This window comes from Cygnus olor, chromosome 2, assembly GCF_009769625.2.
Source record: "Cygnus olor isolate bCygOlo1 chromosome 2, bCygOlo1.pri.v2, whole genome shotgun sequence".
NCBI classification, from domain to species: domain Eukaryota; kingdom Metazoa; phylum Chordata; class Aves; order Anseriformes; family Anatidae; genus Cygnus; species Cygnus olor.
In genome coordinates this window covers 147,331,225-147,347,927 of record NC_049170.1, presented here as the reverse complement: position 1 = coordinate 147,347,927, position 16,703 = coordinate 147,331,225, and the positions used below count along the sequence as shown (strand labels likewise).

The following is a 16,703-nucleotide window of genomic DNA, read 5'->3' as shown; positions in this document are numbered from 1 at the left end:
GCTTTGTGCCTGTTGCCTCAATACACCCCCACCCAAACATCCACAGAGCTATCTGGATGTAGTCCCACAAATCCTGCCCAGCATTGCTGTCATCTCCACCAAAAACCTTGACAGCTAAGCAGGTGGTGTGCCGAAGCTGCACTTCTATCACAATGACCAGCACTGATTCAAAACAATCATGTTGTCTTCTGGGCCTGTATTCATTTGCTATCTCTTTGTTTTACACTTGGACTATAGAGAATTTGGGAGCAAGGCCATCTTTCCATCTGCTGCATGGTGCCTTGCAATGCTCTGGGATGTGATCTTGGGGATTCCCATTATAAAAGGATTCTTTATTCTTTGTACTACTGAAAACCAGCAGCATGTGACTTTGTGCAGCCCCACTGATGAGACAGGCCAAAAGGTACATTGTCCATCCAACCGGCAGCGTATCATGCCCAGGGGATGTCTGTCAGCTGCAGGCTTATGTCTGAAGTATACAGATCAGGTATGAAATCTCTCAAGTCCAACAAAAGTTCTGACAAACCAGCTGGAGAACCTGACACTACACAGTCTTGAAGCATATTAACATTTTAAGTTTCAATTGTAAGAGAGGGCTACTACCAGAGACTGCACACTTGTTGTTTTTTGTCCGTATAAAGATAGGAAAATACAGTCCCATTGTGATTTCACGTACATCTCCAGGTTCTTTTGGAAATGAAAGCTCTGTGCAGTCTCCCAGGCTGGTGGGATGCAAGCTTGCTCTGCCCCATAACCCATGGGAGTGTCCCATGGGCTCCCAGTCCTACCAGAGCAGCATTCCAGCCCTGGGCCCAGAACTGAAGCTATGCTCTAACAGGCAGATGGATCCATCTAACATCTCTGCCACCAGAAGGAGAAGGCCTTATTCCCCTTTATTCTTCCTCTTTGCTCTTTCCTTCTCCTCCATTTATCATCATTGTACAGTCCCGATCTCTCCCTTGTGCTGGCTCTGGCCCTCTCTGTAAATCATTTCAACTCACTAACCAGGCAGGAAACAATCTTCGCTCCTTGTTCTGCCAAGCCATTAAGTTAAATGAACTCAGGGAGAGGTTTGATGAGTTCCGGAGAGGGCACAAGGTAAGTAGAAGACAGATAGCCAGGGAACATAAGACAAAAAGGGTGAAAAGGGTCCCCTGGTCTGGCACAGCTGTATCATGGTTCAACCTCATGAGAAGTCTACTGGACTGTGGGGTCTCTGGAGCTCCTCACCCCTGGCCCCAGGCCAGCTGACCTTTCTCCTTGCACTGTCATTGGCATTAGCACGACACCACTGTAACCTGGCTGAGCTCCCCAGCCTGCTCACCATGGGGTGAGATAAGCACTAGAGCAGGTCCACCAGCAAAGCAGGAGCCCAGCTTCCCTGCCCTTTTCTGCAGCAGCAGCCAGACACACCAGCAAACGCTGCTGTAGGATCCACAGCATGACCGATAGCCCCTGGTGCTCCACGTAACCCAGAAAGCTCTCCTCTGCCTGCAAATCCCTCTGCCATAGCTGTGGTACCCCGTGTAATCGCCCACACTGTTGCAAGGAAATGAAGAATTACGGCCTCACTATGCAAAAGCCAGCTTCTATGTTTGCTCTGAATTAGCAAGCACAATCAGGCATATTTTTTAATTATTTGTAAATGCACCTTTGAGATCTGAGCGCATTTACTGGATTGAGGCACTCATAAGAAACAAACGATGAAGACTGTAAAATTACAGGGCTGGTAATTAAGATGGAGGTCGCACTCTGCAGCAGCGCTCTCACACAGGTAGCACTGCGGTGTGCTGGCCATATAAACTGCACAGCCCAAATTTCAAAACGTCTGAAATGCACACGTCAGTGTTTGCCCCTATTCGTGCACTACACCCTGACAGGAGCACGGAAGGAAAGGTAAAAACCTTGAACAAGAAATAAACCTTGAACAAGAAATAAACAGGTAGTTGCTGGGCCTATCTGGTAACACGTGCATCAAGCATTTAAACCCAACCTTATTTTTACAGTCTTCTATCAGAGTCGGAAGTTTTGAGGTGGGAATCAAGCAAATATCTGACCCATGTTGTGTGTAGGAAAATTAGGCACTGAGAGGGTGGCCAAGCAAACCAGCAGTGGCTGCTGCCCTGTGCCACGTGTCCCTGACCACGCGTTTCTGTCTGGCTCCCTCACTGGCACAGGCCTGACTGCACGCCGGGCCTGTTAAGAAAGTTAAACTTTTCTCGCTTGGCTTCAGCTGATGCAGTTCCCTGAACTTCTGATCCTGTGAACGTCAGCGAGAAGTGCAAGGGAAGCGATAAGAGCAGGGCAGCAGCGGCCTGCAGTTAGATCTGCTGTATCAGAAAACCACAGCCTTAAACTGTAGCGGAGTGAAATGGTGTAAGCTTGTTCCCCCGCCCGTACTTCTCCAGAAAGGGCTTTTTTGTGGTCATGCGGTAAATCGGTTTGTAAAACTGACCCAACTGAAATATCACCCATCAGAAAGCCCTGCTGATCACTGCCTCGGTGCAGGTCACCCTGTGGTGATGGTCCAGAGATGCTTAAGCCAAAGGAAGGGAAGCACCAAGCAGGGAACCAGCAGGCAGAAAGAAATAAGAGAAAGAGGGGACCACTGCTTTCATTGGCAATACCAGCTTGAAATTTTAGCCTTCATTATTTGCCTCTCTCCACATCTGTAGCTGCAGGCACACCTGGCTCCCTGCAGAGCTGTACCATGAAGCAGGGCCTAGCTGAGGAACGGAGAAATAGATGTCACCAGAAGCAGAGCTGCTGCCTGAGGAGGCTCCTCTGACTTCATAGGTTTCGCCAGAGCCCGAGTGAGCCTGTGGGTTATCTTGTCCCTTTCTCTGTGCTCCCACGCAACTTGTTCTCTCTCTGCGCATCAGCATTTTCCAAAGATGAAGGAGCACGGCTGCACATTGTTATCACAGAATCACAGAATTGTAGGGGTTGGAAGGGACCTCAAGAGATCATCGGGTCCAGCCCCCCTGCCAAAGCAGGTTCCCTAGAGCAGGCTGCCCAGGTAGGCGTCCAGACGGGCCCTGAATATCTCCAGAGAAGGAGACCCCACAACCTCCCTGGGCAGCCTGTTCCCGTGCTCCGTCACCCTCACGTCACCCTCACCGTGAAGAAGTTCTTTCGCATGTTGGTGCAGAACTTCCTGTGCTCCATTTTGTGGCCATTGCCCCTAAATACACTTCCACTATATATTATATTATGCTTCCACTCCCAGTGTAGAGCACTTTCCTGGCAGTGCAGGTTTAAATAATCTAGCTTTCTTTAACCCTAAAATCACTGTTATTCTTCCTGCTGCAAGGAACAAAGGCATGTTCACAATACAGTCATTTCTCCTTAAGGCCACAAGCAAAATGTGAGGTTCAAGGCAAAGGTCAACTCCCCAAACCATTACAAAAAAAACATGTTGATATTTACAAAATTGATTAAAAATTCCTTCTCATCTGTCCTTCTGCTGGCTGGCTGAGGCAAACTGCCTTCATAAAACTGTCCATCCTATTTGTAGTACTAATAGTCTTAGTGAAACCACTGTAAGTAAGGATCCTTGTGACACTATGCCTAAACAGGTTTAAGTTCTATTTAAATCCAATGGTTTACACATCAAAATTATTTAAAATATGTGGTCTAGATGTTCTGCTCTTGGTTAAGGAAGAAAAGCAATAGGCCATGGCTAACATGAAGTGTGTGCTTCACCCAGCGAGTGCCAGTGGTTCTGCTGAGATCTCCAGCTTTGTAGCTCCTGTCATTATTTTAGCACCTCAATGCAGTTTCTCTTCAGAGATTGTTTGTGTACTTTGTTTTCTGTGGCATTTTTATGGAGTGTATTCTTCTTTCAAACCCAGGTGCATGTACCAAACCTGCTTATTTCTTACTTTTTCTTACCACAACTTTCATTCCCTTTGCCAGTTCTTCATCAGTTTAACCTTTTCCCACAAAAGCTTGAGCAGATCACTGTATTCAAGCCTTGCCTTCAATGAGAAAAAAATATCTTCTAGTCAGCAAAAGTGCTCACACAAACATGTGATGCCAGGAAGAAGGAGGCAAAAAGAGCTAACCACAATACAAGGGTTACAAATATAAAAAACAGAGTAAGTGGCAAGAAAGAGAGAAGGGTCTGGCTTTTTAGAAGGGACTATCAGTTTCTGAGAGCATACCCTACGCCAAAAGGTACCACCCAGGCCAGCACGCAGTGCCTGGGTGCTTGGCTATGGGATACAGAACACCAGGATCTCAGCTGGGCTGGGAAGAAGCTAACTTTTGCTGCTGTGACTGCACCCTTCAGGGTCTTAAATTTCACATCAAAGAAAGCACGGAAATTCTAAAATGCTTACAATTCAAGAAGTACTGGCATCTATAGATAAAAGAAATACCTCTCAGTTAACTTGAGATGCACAGGTTGCTGCCTACTCCTTGTCCAGTTATCCATGAGGGAAAGCTGGCTGACCTCCCTCCTGGCTTCAGCCTGGGCTCTCAGCCTGCAGTGGGACTTCGGAGAGGGGAAAGAGCTGGTCCTTTCCTGAACACTATTCCCAGAGTCCCCCGCCATCCCATCCCGGCACACGCAGTGTAACCTCCGCATCTCCAGAGGTATTTTTCTCTGCACCTTGGGAATGTCACTTTTGGGTTCCATGTCTGCTGCACGAAACTGCCACCAGCTGTGGCCAAGATTTGTGTTGCAAGGGCTTTATCTTTCCTCTGAGCACACAGTGCCTGCCCCTGCAGGGACCTGATAAATAGCCTGAATTCCTAGGCGCGATCACTATACAAATAGTAAATAATAACACCAAGTGATGGGAGCACTTCTCTGTCACGTTGCCAGCCGATGGCCACTGCCCCCACAGGAGCAGGGGTTGTGTAATAAGTGCAGGATACAGCAAAGCCAGGTTGCCTGTGGCATATCAATCCTGCCCTCCCTGCATCAATATCAGAGCAGTTTCCTTCACCTGTTCATAGGCAGCTCCTCTAATCTAAAATAGATAAAACCTACTCTTGCACATGGTTCAAATACAGTACCCTTGGCTTGCCTGCTAATCTCTGCTAACCTGAGACAAAAGTTAATGATTCACTCCACCTGGAATGGAATACACAGAATATACAGCAGCAGCCACTCTTACAACATCCGCCTTACTGTGGACATAGAGCAAGAGATCGCTGTTTGCACGTGCATTGTTAACTGCTTTAACTCTGAGCTGTGCTCCAGGAGAGCTGCTGACCGGAGTGGCTCAATTATCAAAAGAGCTTAAGGGAAAGACCTGAGCAAACAAAAGCCTTACGCCTGGATTTCCAGAAATGCTGAATAACCAAAAGTTTTACTGGAAAAAGATGAGAAATGGAGATTCCTGGCACTTGAACCATATGTATATACATATATCATATATGTATATCTATATATATACATGCATATATAAGCATGCACACATGCTTGATTAAAATTCCTTATATTCCCATATATATATATGTATATAAAAAAATATATATCATATATCTATAAATATATATATAATATATATATAGGGGGCCTGATATCATCAAAATTAGTACAAATGGGCAAGACTCAAAGACATAAGAAGGTGCATCATGTATCAAAGATTCTACCAAAAAAATGAACATATCCATTTGAAAAATATCACGCTGTTTAAAAAATTACAATTAATTTGCATTAGGTAAAACATATAATTAAAAGTGTTGTGATAGCACAGAGATAGCAGGAAACTTCCGGGTGTCAAAGCACTTAATTTCACGACCTTCCAAACCTTCACTTTGAAATGTTTTCTTTCAGCGTATTGCTCTGGCGGAATTTCACAGAGAAGACTGCCAATTTTTTGGTTGCTTGATTTTTGGAAAACAAATTAACGAAGGTGAAATTATTTGGGCAGAAAGCTCTGAAGCACTTCATTCCACAAAGATCTGATGATATAACCTCCTGTGTCCTATCTGCCCTCAAGTCAGCAGACATGAGCCTTCTCGAGCGAGACAAATGAAAAATATTTTGTTAGGGTTAGTTTTGAGGCCAATCAGTAAGCTCTTTGCTAATGGAAATACAGCTACCAGGGGAGAACTAAGGTAGCTGCAGGAACATGGCGCAGGTGGGAGAAAAGCACATACAATATTGGATTGGCTTAGGCAGATCACAAAATCTAATCTTAATGAATTCTGTCTCTAAAAATGCCATATAAGTTCGTTTAATATCTGAAGACCGGTCTGGACCTGACTGTAGAGGAAGTGACCTCAAGGCGATTCCGTATCTTAAATCCTCATGTTCCTTTTAGTGCACAAGACCACACAGCTGCAGATGTGCATCACTACAGTGTTGATATAGTTTCAAGCACAGTGACAGCATTAAATAAATTGTGTAGCTATACGATTAATACTGATATGATTAATTTCTGTGTTATTACATTAAAGGCATGGTTCTCTTGATTGCATTTCTCTCACTGCTATGCACCATGGGTGTTTTGCATCTTTGAATGCCAATGAACTTTTGAACCCTTCTGGAGTGAAAAAGGTTGACTATTGCTCAGAATAAGAAAAAAATTTATGGACCTGTAGGCGCTATCATACTGGAGAAGTTAATGACTGTGAAAGTCATGCACTCCAATTTATTAAGAAGTTTTCTTAAAGTGATAATATTCCTGAAGCGGGACCCTTGGAAGACCAGTGAAAACTGGTTTTGGCTTTTCTCAGCTTCAAAATTTACAGCTCTTTACCATGTAAAACCTCTTCTGTAAAATGAAAGCCCTATACAAATTCTGATAATAAGGCAAACAAATTTCTGTTAAACCGTTATCTTACATTTTGTCTTTCCAGGAGGAATGTAAGAAAAAACGATTTAAAAGCATACTAAGCATACTTCACACTTCCCTAACCAAAAACAAAGATGAGAAACTGAAGTCTTACTTGCAGAAAGTCATTGGCTCATTTTAAAAGTTTCCTAATTATTTACTAAACCATTTAACAGAAGTGTGAATTGGAAAAGGTGTTGCTTCTCATACAGGCTGGTATCCAAAAATCTGCAGAGAAGAAACAATAAATGTCATTAAAGTTACACATACTTCAGAGAGCCGCACCACACACACAATGGCAATTTCTAGTAAAAAATAAATAAGTAAATAAATAAATAGAAATAAAAAATAAGTGCCCTTTTAATATTGCTGTTTGGTCAACCGAAGCCTGAAGACATCCTGAATGACTAGGCACATTTTCTGTGAGAAACGAGGGACTCTTGGAAGACATACCAGATTTCAGTGACAATCTGGCATCGAGAAGCAATTAGCAGATGAGTGAGATATCAGACAACCCTGACTTGTAAGACAGGCAGCCAGCAAGTATATCAAAACATGTCTGTTGAAACCGCTCTTGGTTGCCAGCTGTAACCAAGTTAATGCTCAAACTCCAACAGCGAGACTTCAATCCTTCCGCCTACCAGTGCTGGAGTGGGCACAATGTGTTGCCTTCTGCTGGGAGGGGAATGAACGGCGAATTGCCCTGCTTCAGATAAAATTCCTCCTGACTTCAGTACTGCCGCTGGACGTCCCAGCTGTCACACGCCTGTGACCAGCCAAAGTACCAGGGCTGTGACGCTTCCCTTCGCGCACACCCATCGAGAATCGCCGGGACGTTCACTCCCTGGAGCTGCACTCAGGCAGGTGTCTGAAGGCAGGGACTCAGCGGGGTGGAGGCTTCCAAGGGCTCTCCCAGTCCCGAGGAAGACAAATGCCCCATGGTTCTTCTGAGCACAAGTTTCCACAGGGAAGAGGTCTGTACAGGTCACTTGTAACCTCTGGAGGACATCTTCATGGCAGCCATCCTCTGAAGAACAAGCTCACCACTGAATAGCTGAAGGGTTTTCGAAAACACAGCAGAATAGGGACAAAAACTGCTTTGGGTCTGTTGGAGCTCTCAAACCTGCCCCAGCGGTTTGTCCCCTTGTAGGATCATCATGGCCTGGAGAGCCCTCAGCTGGATCATGCCCATCCCAGCTCTTGCCTTGCTCTCCCTGGTCTTCTGCAGGGCAGCAAGAAGCTCCCAGAGGGTCCCTCCTGAAGTGCCACACTGCTGAGATCGGGGAGTCTTCAGCTTTGTTTCGTAGCCATCCATCTGACAATTATAAGGCCTGCCAAGAGCCAAGCTTCAGAAGTCTTTGCCTTTAAAAATATGTTCCCATTAGCCAAAAGGAAGAGTTGGTTAGGTATTTGCTTAGCCAGATACTGCCTTTAGAGGCAGAGGATCCTACAGGATATTAAAATTTATTAGATTAGCTAACATGCAGCTCAGGGTCCTGCTTATTTTCCCATAAATCACACCACCAGGATTTACACCACGGCCTCATCTCCCACAAACTGCTAATGACCAAAGCTGGGGCATGAAAGCCCCGTGCCAGCACCAGGCGCTGCTACGATGCCTTCAGCCCACGCTGCACAAAGAGATCCCAGCCAGGGAGGGACGGACACACAGCAAACAGACCATGGCAATGGGGCAGCACGTGAGGCCGGGGCAATAGGAACGTTGTAAGGAATTTTAATCAAGCAGCTACCATAAGCATCTGGGTTTAGACACAAGCTGTTTGGTCTACTACAAGAGCGCTTTAAATACCGACATTTTCTTGGTTTTGTGTAAGCAACACCATGCTCGCAGTTTCATCTTACGCTTTTGCTCCGAAGTTACGCGTTCATCTTGCAGCACTAACACTTGCCCGTGTGCACTTTCACCCAAATACACACATAATCACCTGTCCCACCGCATCACTCCCGCTCAGGGCTTAGCTAGCACTTGCAAGCATCACTAAGAATAGAGTACAGTACATTTCCTTGAGTGCATGCGCATGTTGGTTTTCTAGCATCTGTTTGTCTGCCCCACAGGCTTCTGAGATAGCTTGTCTTTGATCCTGAAAACCTCCCATGGTTTCATTTGCCATTAACAATTATACCTTTATTTTGGACAGGAAAAGGGGAACTTTAACATATGGTCAGCTAAGACTTGTCTACCAGCCAGTTTTCTCTTATATTTTGCAGCTTTTATTGTCTGGAAAACTGAAGAAAACCAACCCTTTGTATAGAGCATCCCAACAGAGGAACAGAACCAGAACTAGGGGAAGAGAGATGATTTAGGGTGCATTTTCTCAAGACAGCTCCAGCCAATCCTACAGCTCGGTCCTGCCAGAATGGGAGATCCTGCTTCTTCTCCACCACCTCCTCTCCCTCCTCCTGGCTCCACATTCCCACCACCTATCTTCTGTGGATGTTGGCAGCCATCAGATCAGCAAAGTAGCCTGCCTGCCAGGTGGCCACATTGGATCCGCCCCTGGAAAGGTGCGAGAAGTATGCGAGCTGGCGGTGTGTGGGAGGTGGGACTGCAGAGCCAGGAGTGGGCAGCAGGAAGAGGGAAAGGGGGAGAGCAGATCTCCCCTTTTGGCAGCAGTACGTGGGATGAGCTGCTCACGAAACCGCAGTCCAAGGAGACTTCTTACGTATTTTTGAAGGAATGGCCACAGGTAACTTCACGGGTCGGGGAATAATTGTTTCTGTAGATTATCCTGCCCAAAAATAGCACCATGTTTTATTACTTCAATAAATAAGGTGACAAATGACATCCTCGATTGTGATGCTAATGAGCTGATTGTAGGAGCCAGATTTGTTGCAGTTCCTCAGTCTTCTCCTTAGGGGAAGATTGCAAAGCTTCTGCTTTTATATTTAACTATAAGAAACATAAAAGGACTTAAGCTGACCTTAATAGAAGGTGTTGTGTTTTTTTTTTTTGTTTGTTTGTTTGTTTGTTTTTTAATTAAAACTGAATAGTCAACATCTAGTGAGATAAATTAGAAACAGTGGGATTCTTACCAGGCACTTTTACAAACAACTCAGCACTAAGTCCACCCTGCAGAGCCTGCATGCCAGTACATCCTTTCACCCAAGGTTTCATTTCTAGCTACTTTGATGAAAAATCTGAAGCTTGGAGCAGGCTCTGGTGTGTACTGGAGCCAGACCACAAACCTGCTTACTGCCTGACCACGAGTATCACTGGTGTGCATCACAAGGTGCCAACGGTGCTTTCCATGTAGATGCCGCCAGCAACAATACCAGGGTCTGTACTAGGAGCAAGGATGGCACCTTCCAAATCAAGCAGCGTTTCTATCGTTTTGCAGTGTTTGTCTGGCATCTGAGCAAAACATTCAAAGAAAATTCAAGCAAAAGCTACAGAAAAGATATGTTTACAATCTCCTTCTAGTTATACATATAACACACAATAATAACGGGCTTTTTCCTCCTGAATCACAAGCTGCTGCACCAACGAACCGAAAGGCTCAACATTTCTTTTCTCCCCTGTAGTGCACGGGTACAGATGGCACACTAAACACACCACAGAAATTAAAAATTAACTGAGTCAGGCATTTCTGTTAACAGTTTCCGTGCTGCGCACAGCTCCGGGCACGCAGCACCGAGCGCTGCTGCCGGCGGTGACGGCGGGGATCCCCTTACACCCGCTGGGGAGCCCGGAGCAAGCTGCTGCGGGGTGCAGGGCAGCGGGGGGAGCAAGGAGCAGCCCTGTGGGGCACGGGTGGTGTGGGACCACTGCAGAGGGGTAGGGACGGTGTGGGACCACCAGAGAAAAGCAGGGGTGGTGTAGGACCACCGCAGAGGGGCAGGGGTGGTGTAGGACCACTGCAGAGGGGCAGGGACAGTGGAGGACCACCGCAGAAGCTCAGGGATGGTGCAGGACCACCACAGAGGGACAGGGACGGTGTGGGACCACCGGAGAAATGCAGGGGTAGTGTGGGACCACCGCAGAGGGGCAGGGATGGTGCGGGACCACGGCAGAAGTGCAGCGGCAGCACTTTACTCGTGATTTGGGTTTTCCCCCTCCCCACTTGCCACCCTCTCCCAATTTCTCCCAGGCTGGGCAGCCAGCAGAAGGTGACCCTGGGGTGGGGGTGTCCAGCAGCAGCCCCTCGGCCCCCGCTGCAGACAGGACGGACCCCGGGGTGTTGCAGGCAGCAGGGCAGGTGCTGGGCTGCCAGAACTCCCCCGTCGCCCCCCGGGGACGCCCCCCCACCACCAGCAGAGCCCTGCCGGGGCACGGGGAAGGGGACAAGGCGCCTCTTACCGCAGCTGCTCGCCGGTGAGCAGGACCTCGGCCATGTGCTCCAGCTCCGCCGCTTTCTGCTGCATGCTGCTCATGCCCTCCTCCATCGCCGCTGGCCTAAGGGCACAGCACCGCCGGCTGAGGGGGACCGGCCCCCTCCCCGGGCTTCAGCGCCGGGTCCCCGCAGCCCCCAGCCGCCTGTCCCCACCTGCAGGGGACAGGCAGGTCGCCGTATCGCCTGGCTCCCCCTATCCCCCCCCCCGGCAGTCCCCACACCCCCCCAGCCCGCCCCGCTTTCCGTGTTATTGTGTCACGGGCGGGGAGAGAAAACGCACGGCGGCGGCCGCCGAAGCAGCAGCGTCCCCCCCCGGCTGTCACACGGCGGGGGAGCCGCGGCTTCGTCCCCACGGGAAGGGGACGGTCCCGGGGGGCTGCCAGCACACCCACAGGGAGCCCCCGGACCGGGCTTGGCCCCTCAGGGGGCGATGTAGCCCCCAGGATTAGCCCCAGCTGGGTTGCTGACAGGACTCTTCCCCCCCCACACCCCCCCCCCCCGCTCGCCTCACCTCTTTGTCCCTCAGGCGACGGAGGGTGCAGAAGCCCTGAAAGGGCTGAGGAGAATTTCTGTCAGAATTCAGTCTTGGCGGTGGGAAGTCAAGTGCCAGGTCATGAGCACTGCTGGTCAACATTTCTGATAGGAAAATAAATACATAAAACACACCGGGATGGAACAAAGTCCAGGAAAGTGGTCCGAAAAAGGTTTTCACTTACAACCATGTGGAATTGTGATACACCTGTATCACTCACCTCCTGAACATCTTTCTGCTTTCACACACTGTGTGCATGGAAAAATTGCATGTGTTTGCATTATTGTCATCATTTCAAGACCGTGACCATAGTTTCAGAACCAAGAATTAGGAGGGAACCAAATGGACCTGGTACAAATCAGGCTGAAAACAAAGAGGAGGAGGTGGCTCTACGCACAGCCCGCAGGAGACTGGGAGCATTTATTACCAAAGGAGACTCTGGATACACAAGAACAGACTTGGAGTCAAGGAAAAAATGGACAAGTACTTGGAAAAGAAATGTACAGAGCATTAGTAAGCAGACAGCAGCCACATCCAGCTCAGGAAATTCTCTGTGCTAAAAATAATTGGAAGCTAGGCAAAGTTTCATATATGCTTTCTCTGCTGTTCCCTAACAACTGCTAAAGCCACTTGTGAGATGAGCATTGGACCAGACGGACCTTTGGTTCAACCCCGTGTAGTCATTTTAGTGAATGTCTTACCATGTCTGAAAGACCCCAGTGATCAGTGGATGGCAAAGGGAGCAAACCTGAATCTGCCTTTGTGTCATCTGCAGAATGGGCCAGGGAGGGAGGACACCTTGGGGGTGTAAACACTGCAGCTTGAACTTGCCTCCTCTGAATTCAGAAGACATCAATTTAATCTGAATACTTGCAAATACCCCGTAATTCCACTCAATCTAAAACATATAAAGTACACATTCACAGAGCTGGAAACAAAAGGGAATTGAAACAACCATCTCATCTGACCTTATCTTTAAGAAAAAGAATTTGCACAGTAATTTTTATCAAGCGCTTTATCACATGACTGAAGCAAAGAAATTTCAAAAGAATGCTCTTGTACATTGCAGACCATTTCTATGTAAGCCCTCAGCTCCATCAGCTGGGTTTGGCTGATTGAGCTGTTCCCCACCTCTAAAAGGGGGAAATGCCACCTGCTCTGCTCTACCTGCTCATCCTTGCATGGTGCCTTTTGCTAATTTTCACACGTTTAGGACCTCTGCTGCAGTTCAATTCACTAAACAGGCAGCAAAGTCACAGAAAGTGGATTGCTCCTTCTGAGCTAGCGAGCAGAGCGGTGCTGTGGGATCCCAAGAGCACTGGAGCTGACACAGAGGCAGGGTAGGCCTGGGCTGCTGGGAGCAGGAACAAAAGAGGAGGAAGAAAGAGAGGAAGAAGGGGAAGGATCTGACCTTAGGCAGTGACGAACTACCAGCTTGATTCAGGGTGCATGTGGAACTGCAGCCTGAAATGCATATCTCTCCTTGCATTTCGGATTATTCTTGCAGGTCAGTGCAATTTCCTGTACTGAATTATTTAATGGTTATACACTACCATGTTTGCCTTTGCGTGCTGATATCCCATTCGTAATTTGTTCCACATGTTCACACTGAAATTTCTTACAGCTACAATGTGCTTAAGAATAAAGGATTAGGCATCAGTCACCCCAAATCTGATGTCACTCCAAAACGGCTGACTAACATAAACCCAAAGGGTCATGGTTCAGTCAAGGGTCAGTAATAAGCTACATAAAATAACCCATTTGGATGTTTGTAGCTTGTATGTTTTTAGTGTACAGACTGCTACAGAAACATAAGATTAGCAAAAGATTAAACTGTCTTGAGCCTCCCTCCCAGAGCAGAATGGCCACTAAACCACAGCACACACTGAGTCTAACATCCTGGCAGCAAGGGTGCTGAGCAGGGGAAAGACTCTGAGGTAACCTCTGGGAAGCAAGTTGATTTTTATGTTTTATTTTCTTAATAAACATGGAAACAATTTCAGGAGTTGCTGTTTATTTTAGATATGAATGCATACTTGAATTTTACCTCAGCACAGCTGGAGTTAAGTGATGTGATGTTAAGGTAGCAAGCTAACACTGGGGCATCCCTCAGCCGGGAGCATGGCAAAGCTTTGAGCTGGAGCCCTGGGACATTTTCAAACTCACCCTCCACAATAACAAGGGTAACAAGAGCTGCATGGGTCTGGTGGAGAGTTGGCACCACAGGCATAAGGGGAAACTCAAGTGTCTTCCAGTGACTTGAGGCTCTCTGGCAGGCAGCACAGCCCTAGGCTGCACAAGGACATGATGGCTCTCTGTGGGACACGATGCAGAACAGAGATATTGTATTCGAGTCCTGATTTTAGAAAGCATCCTAGTCATTTGTATAAACTTTCTTATCTCATTGAGTAAATGTACAAATGGTGAAACATAAATGTTTACAGAGTGAAATAAGAATATTGCATACAGAACACTGTTTAAAGAATATTGCATCTGTGACCTAACTTTTGACTTGATAAATTAATCTGAGATTCGATAAACTAATTCTTTAGTCCCACTAATTAATTTTTCTGCAAGCTTAATTTCAAGTGAGACCTTCACATTAAAAATTTACCAATATACATATGCATACTTCTCATTCCTGTTCTGGCACTGTTCACATAAGATTGTTTGTCTTTTCCTTGCTGGAATGACTAGAGCTTTTGAAACGGGAAAATAACAGACAAATCATTAAGGCATTGATTATCTCATGCAAAAGATGGTGAAGCACTTCAAGGAGAAAAGGCATTAGCAGGTGAGCTGTTCGATTGGTTTACAGTTTGTTTTTTTCCTGACATCTTTTGTGTAAGAGCCAGCATTATGTAAACCTCAAATTTAAAAATACTTGGTTCCTCTCTTACTGAGGAAGACATGCAAAATTGGGTTTTGGCCTTTAAGTTGACCTTTTATTTAAGTAGCTCTTGCAACACTCCTGGAAAATGAGTGTGTGGGGTTTTTTTCTATATTCCCATGCTTATTTGCAAAGAGAAGTCACTTGTCTTTGTGTTTCAATTGGTTAACTTCCTTAGTACCAGGGGCCTGGCAAGGGAAACCAGAGGAACTACCAGGTATTGTCCAGTCTGCCCTGCTCTTTTCATGGTACGTACAATAGTATTTCCCATTCTTGGCAGTGCATAGATTACATTCATTGCTGTTCATTTGCTGCTCTGAGTTTGAACAATTTAACTTGTCTGCTAGAAACTGGCCAGAAGAATCAGTGCTCGTGTGATTCAAAGGACTGAATGCATCTGGCCAAGCTAATTTTAGTCATGTGATAAACCACAGGAAAAGTTAGTAAGTTTTGAGGAAAAAAAAAGAAAAAAAAAAAGCATGTTGTAAACTTCTCTTTTTCTAATATAACATCCAAGTTCCTGCAAAAGCCACCACGGTGAGATAACAGGAGGGTTTTATCACAATCCGTCTAACATTTCCACACTTGAGTGAGACTTGTATCTGTTCAGATTCTTACATTTCATGTGTCACTGACCGTGCAATTGTTATAATTGCAAGCTGAAATGCACAGAAAAAGGCATTTTGATCCTGAGATATGCAGACATGATCTGTAAGGGCCTTTCTGAGCCCCTCAGTTTTTTCATTTTGTGTTAAATGTTCAAGTACTGACTGGGCCAAAGACAGTGAGACCCCTGTGCTGGCTGATGGCTAAAGCACGACCATGAGATGGGCGCGTGTTTTAATGCTTGCTCGTATGAACAGAGAAATATTTTATGCAAATGAACGGCTTCAAGAAAAAAAAATAGAGAGAGAAATCTATATCAGACCTGTAGACTCAATAACTCTGTTAACAATACACTCTGCTAAACTAGCATTTGTTGTTACCCCATGTGTAATTGTTTTCTGCACTCTCAATGATGACATTTGTTCTGCTACGCTAGAGTATCTATAAGACTATGTACCTATTAGACAAGGAATCATTTCTAATTTCTCTTATTTTGCATTTTCAGTAATCTTGTAAAAATTTCTAATTTTGAGCATCGCAAGAATATTTCCCTGTCAAAAGGCACCCGTAAAACTGGTGGAAATCTTAATCTTTGAAGATTTCATATGCATTTCCATTAGTTCTTTTATTGTTGTTTTTGTTTCGCTTTCTCTTATTTAATTCTGCATTTAACTGACAGTAGTTATGAACTCATTCAGCCTGCACTATGCTTACGTCACATGTTTAGCCCAGGCTGTAGTGCAAGACTTTTTCAGTATCCAGATCATTGCACGGGCTGGGGGTGTGACTCAGCTGGCAAGTGTGCCTAACAGCTGAAAAGAACCTTGTTTCTAAACCACATCCCAAGCGTGAAGACAACACCTACTAGCTAAATGGTAAGAGACACCTTTTTAAGCTGTCTCCCAGCTATATCTGTGCTAATGTGCTCTGATTTCTGGCTGCAAGATCAATAAGGTTTGCGTAAACCACCGTGGCCTGAACTGACAGTTTGACTCTGCACTGTAACCACCCTTGAACCCAGGCACTTTGTTTTTTTTCTCCCTTGAGAGGCAACACCTAAGAGCTGAGATCTAGTCTACGACATTGTTCCTTACTAGTCCTTTGCTACCTATTTCTACTTCTCAGCCCGAGCTGCTGTTGACTAACCGTTGCTCTCCCCAGGGTGCCCATGATGGAGCACACGCTGCTGTAGGCAGTCTGCCTCTTCCCTGCCCGAGGGAGGGCACCGCAGGGATCAGGAGAGGTGGTGGGTGCAAGCAGGCGGTGTGCACCTATCTGCAGAGTTATTTTTCTGGTGGCTGGAACAGATGCAGACAGGCTGATGGGCTGCCAAACAGCTGCTGCTACGAGATAGACTCCTACCCCCCTTGGAGTGATGAGGCATTTGATAAAGACAAACACTCTTTGTCAAGCAGTACTCCACAAAACAGAGGTTTCAGCTCTGTCTCCATCATTAACCACATCACATCCTGCCGTTAGGTAAGGCTGTGCAGCACACAGACAGCCCGGTGCTCGGGAACGTCCATGAG

At 46.3% G+C, this 16,703-nt stretch overlaps 1 protein-coding gene across 2 annotated transcripts in view; it reads right to left on the bottom strand.

Annotated features, from left to right (window-relative positions):
- The window catches only part of DEPTOR (DEP domain containing MTOR interacting protein), a 76,513-nt gene extending 65,129 nt beyond the window's left edge, over window positions 1-11,384 (bottom strand). Inside the window, exon 1 of one of the 2 annotated variants that reach the window (XM_040546964.1) lies at window positions 11,113-11,384. In XM_040546964.1, coding sequence (XP_040402898.1) covers window positions 11,113-11,198 — 86 coding nt within the window. In that variant the 5' untranslated portion in view covers window positions 11,199-11,384. The remainder of the gene's footprint in view (window positions 1-11,112) is intronic. The other variant, XM_040546965.1, reaches the window with a different exon arrangement.
- Window positions 11,385-16,703: the final 5,319 nt, after the last annotated feature.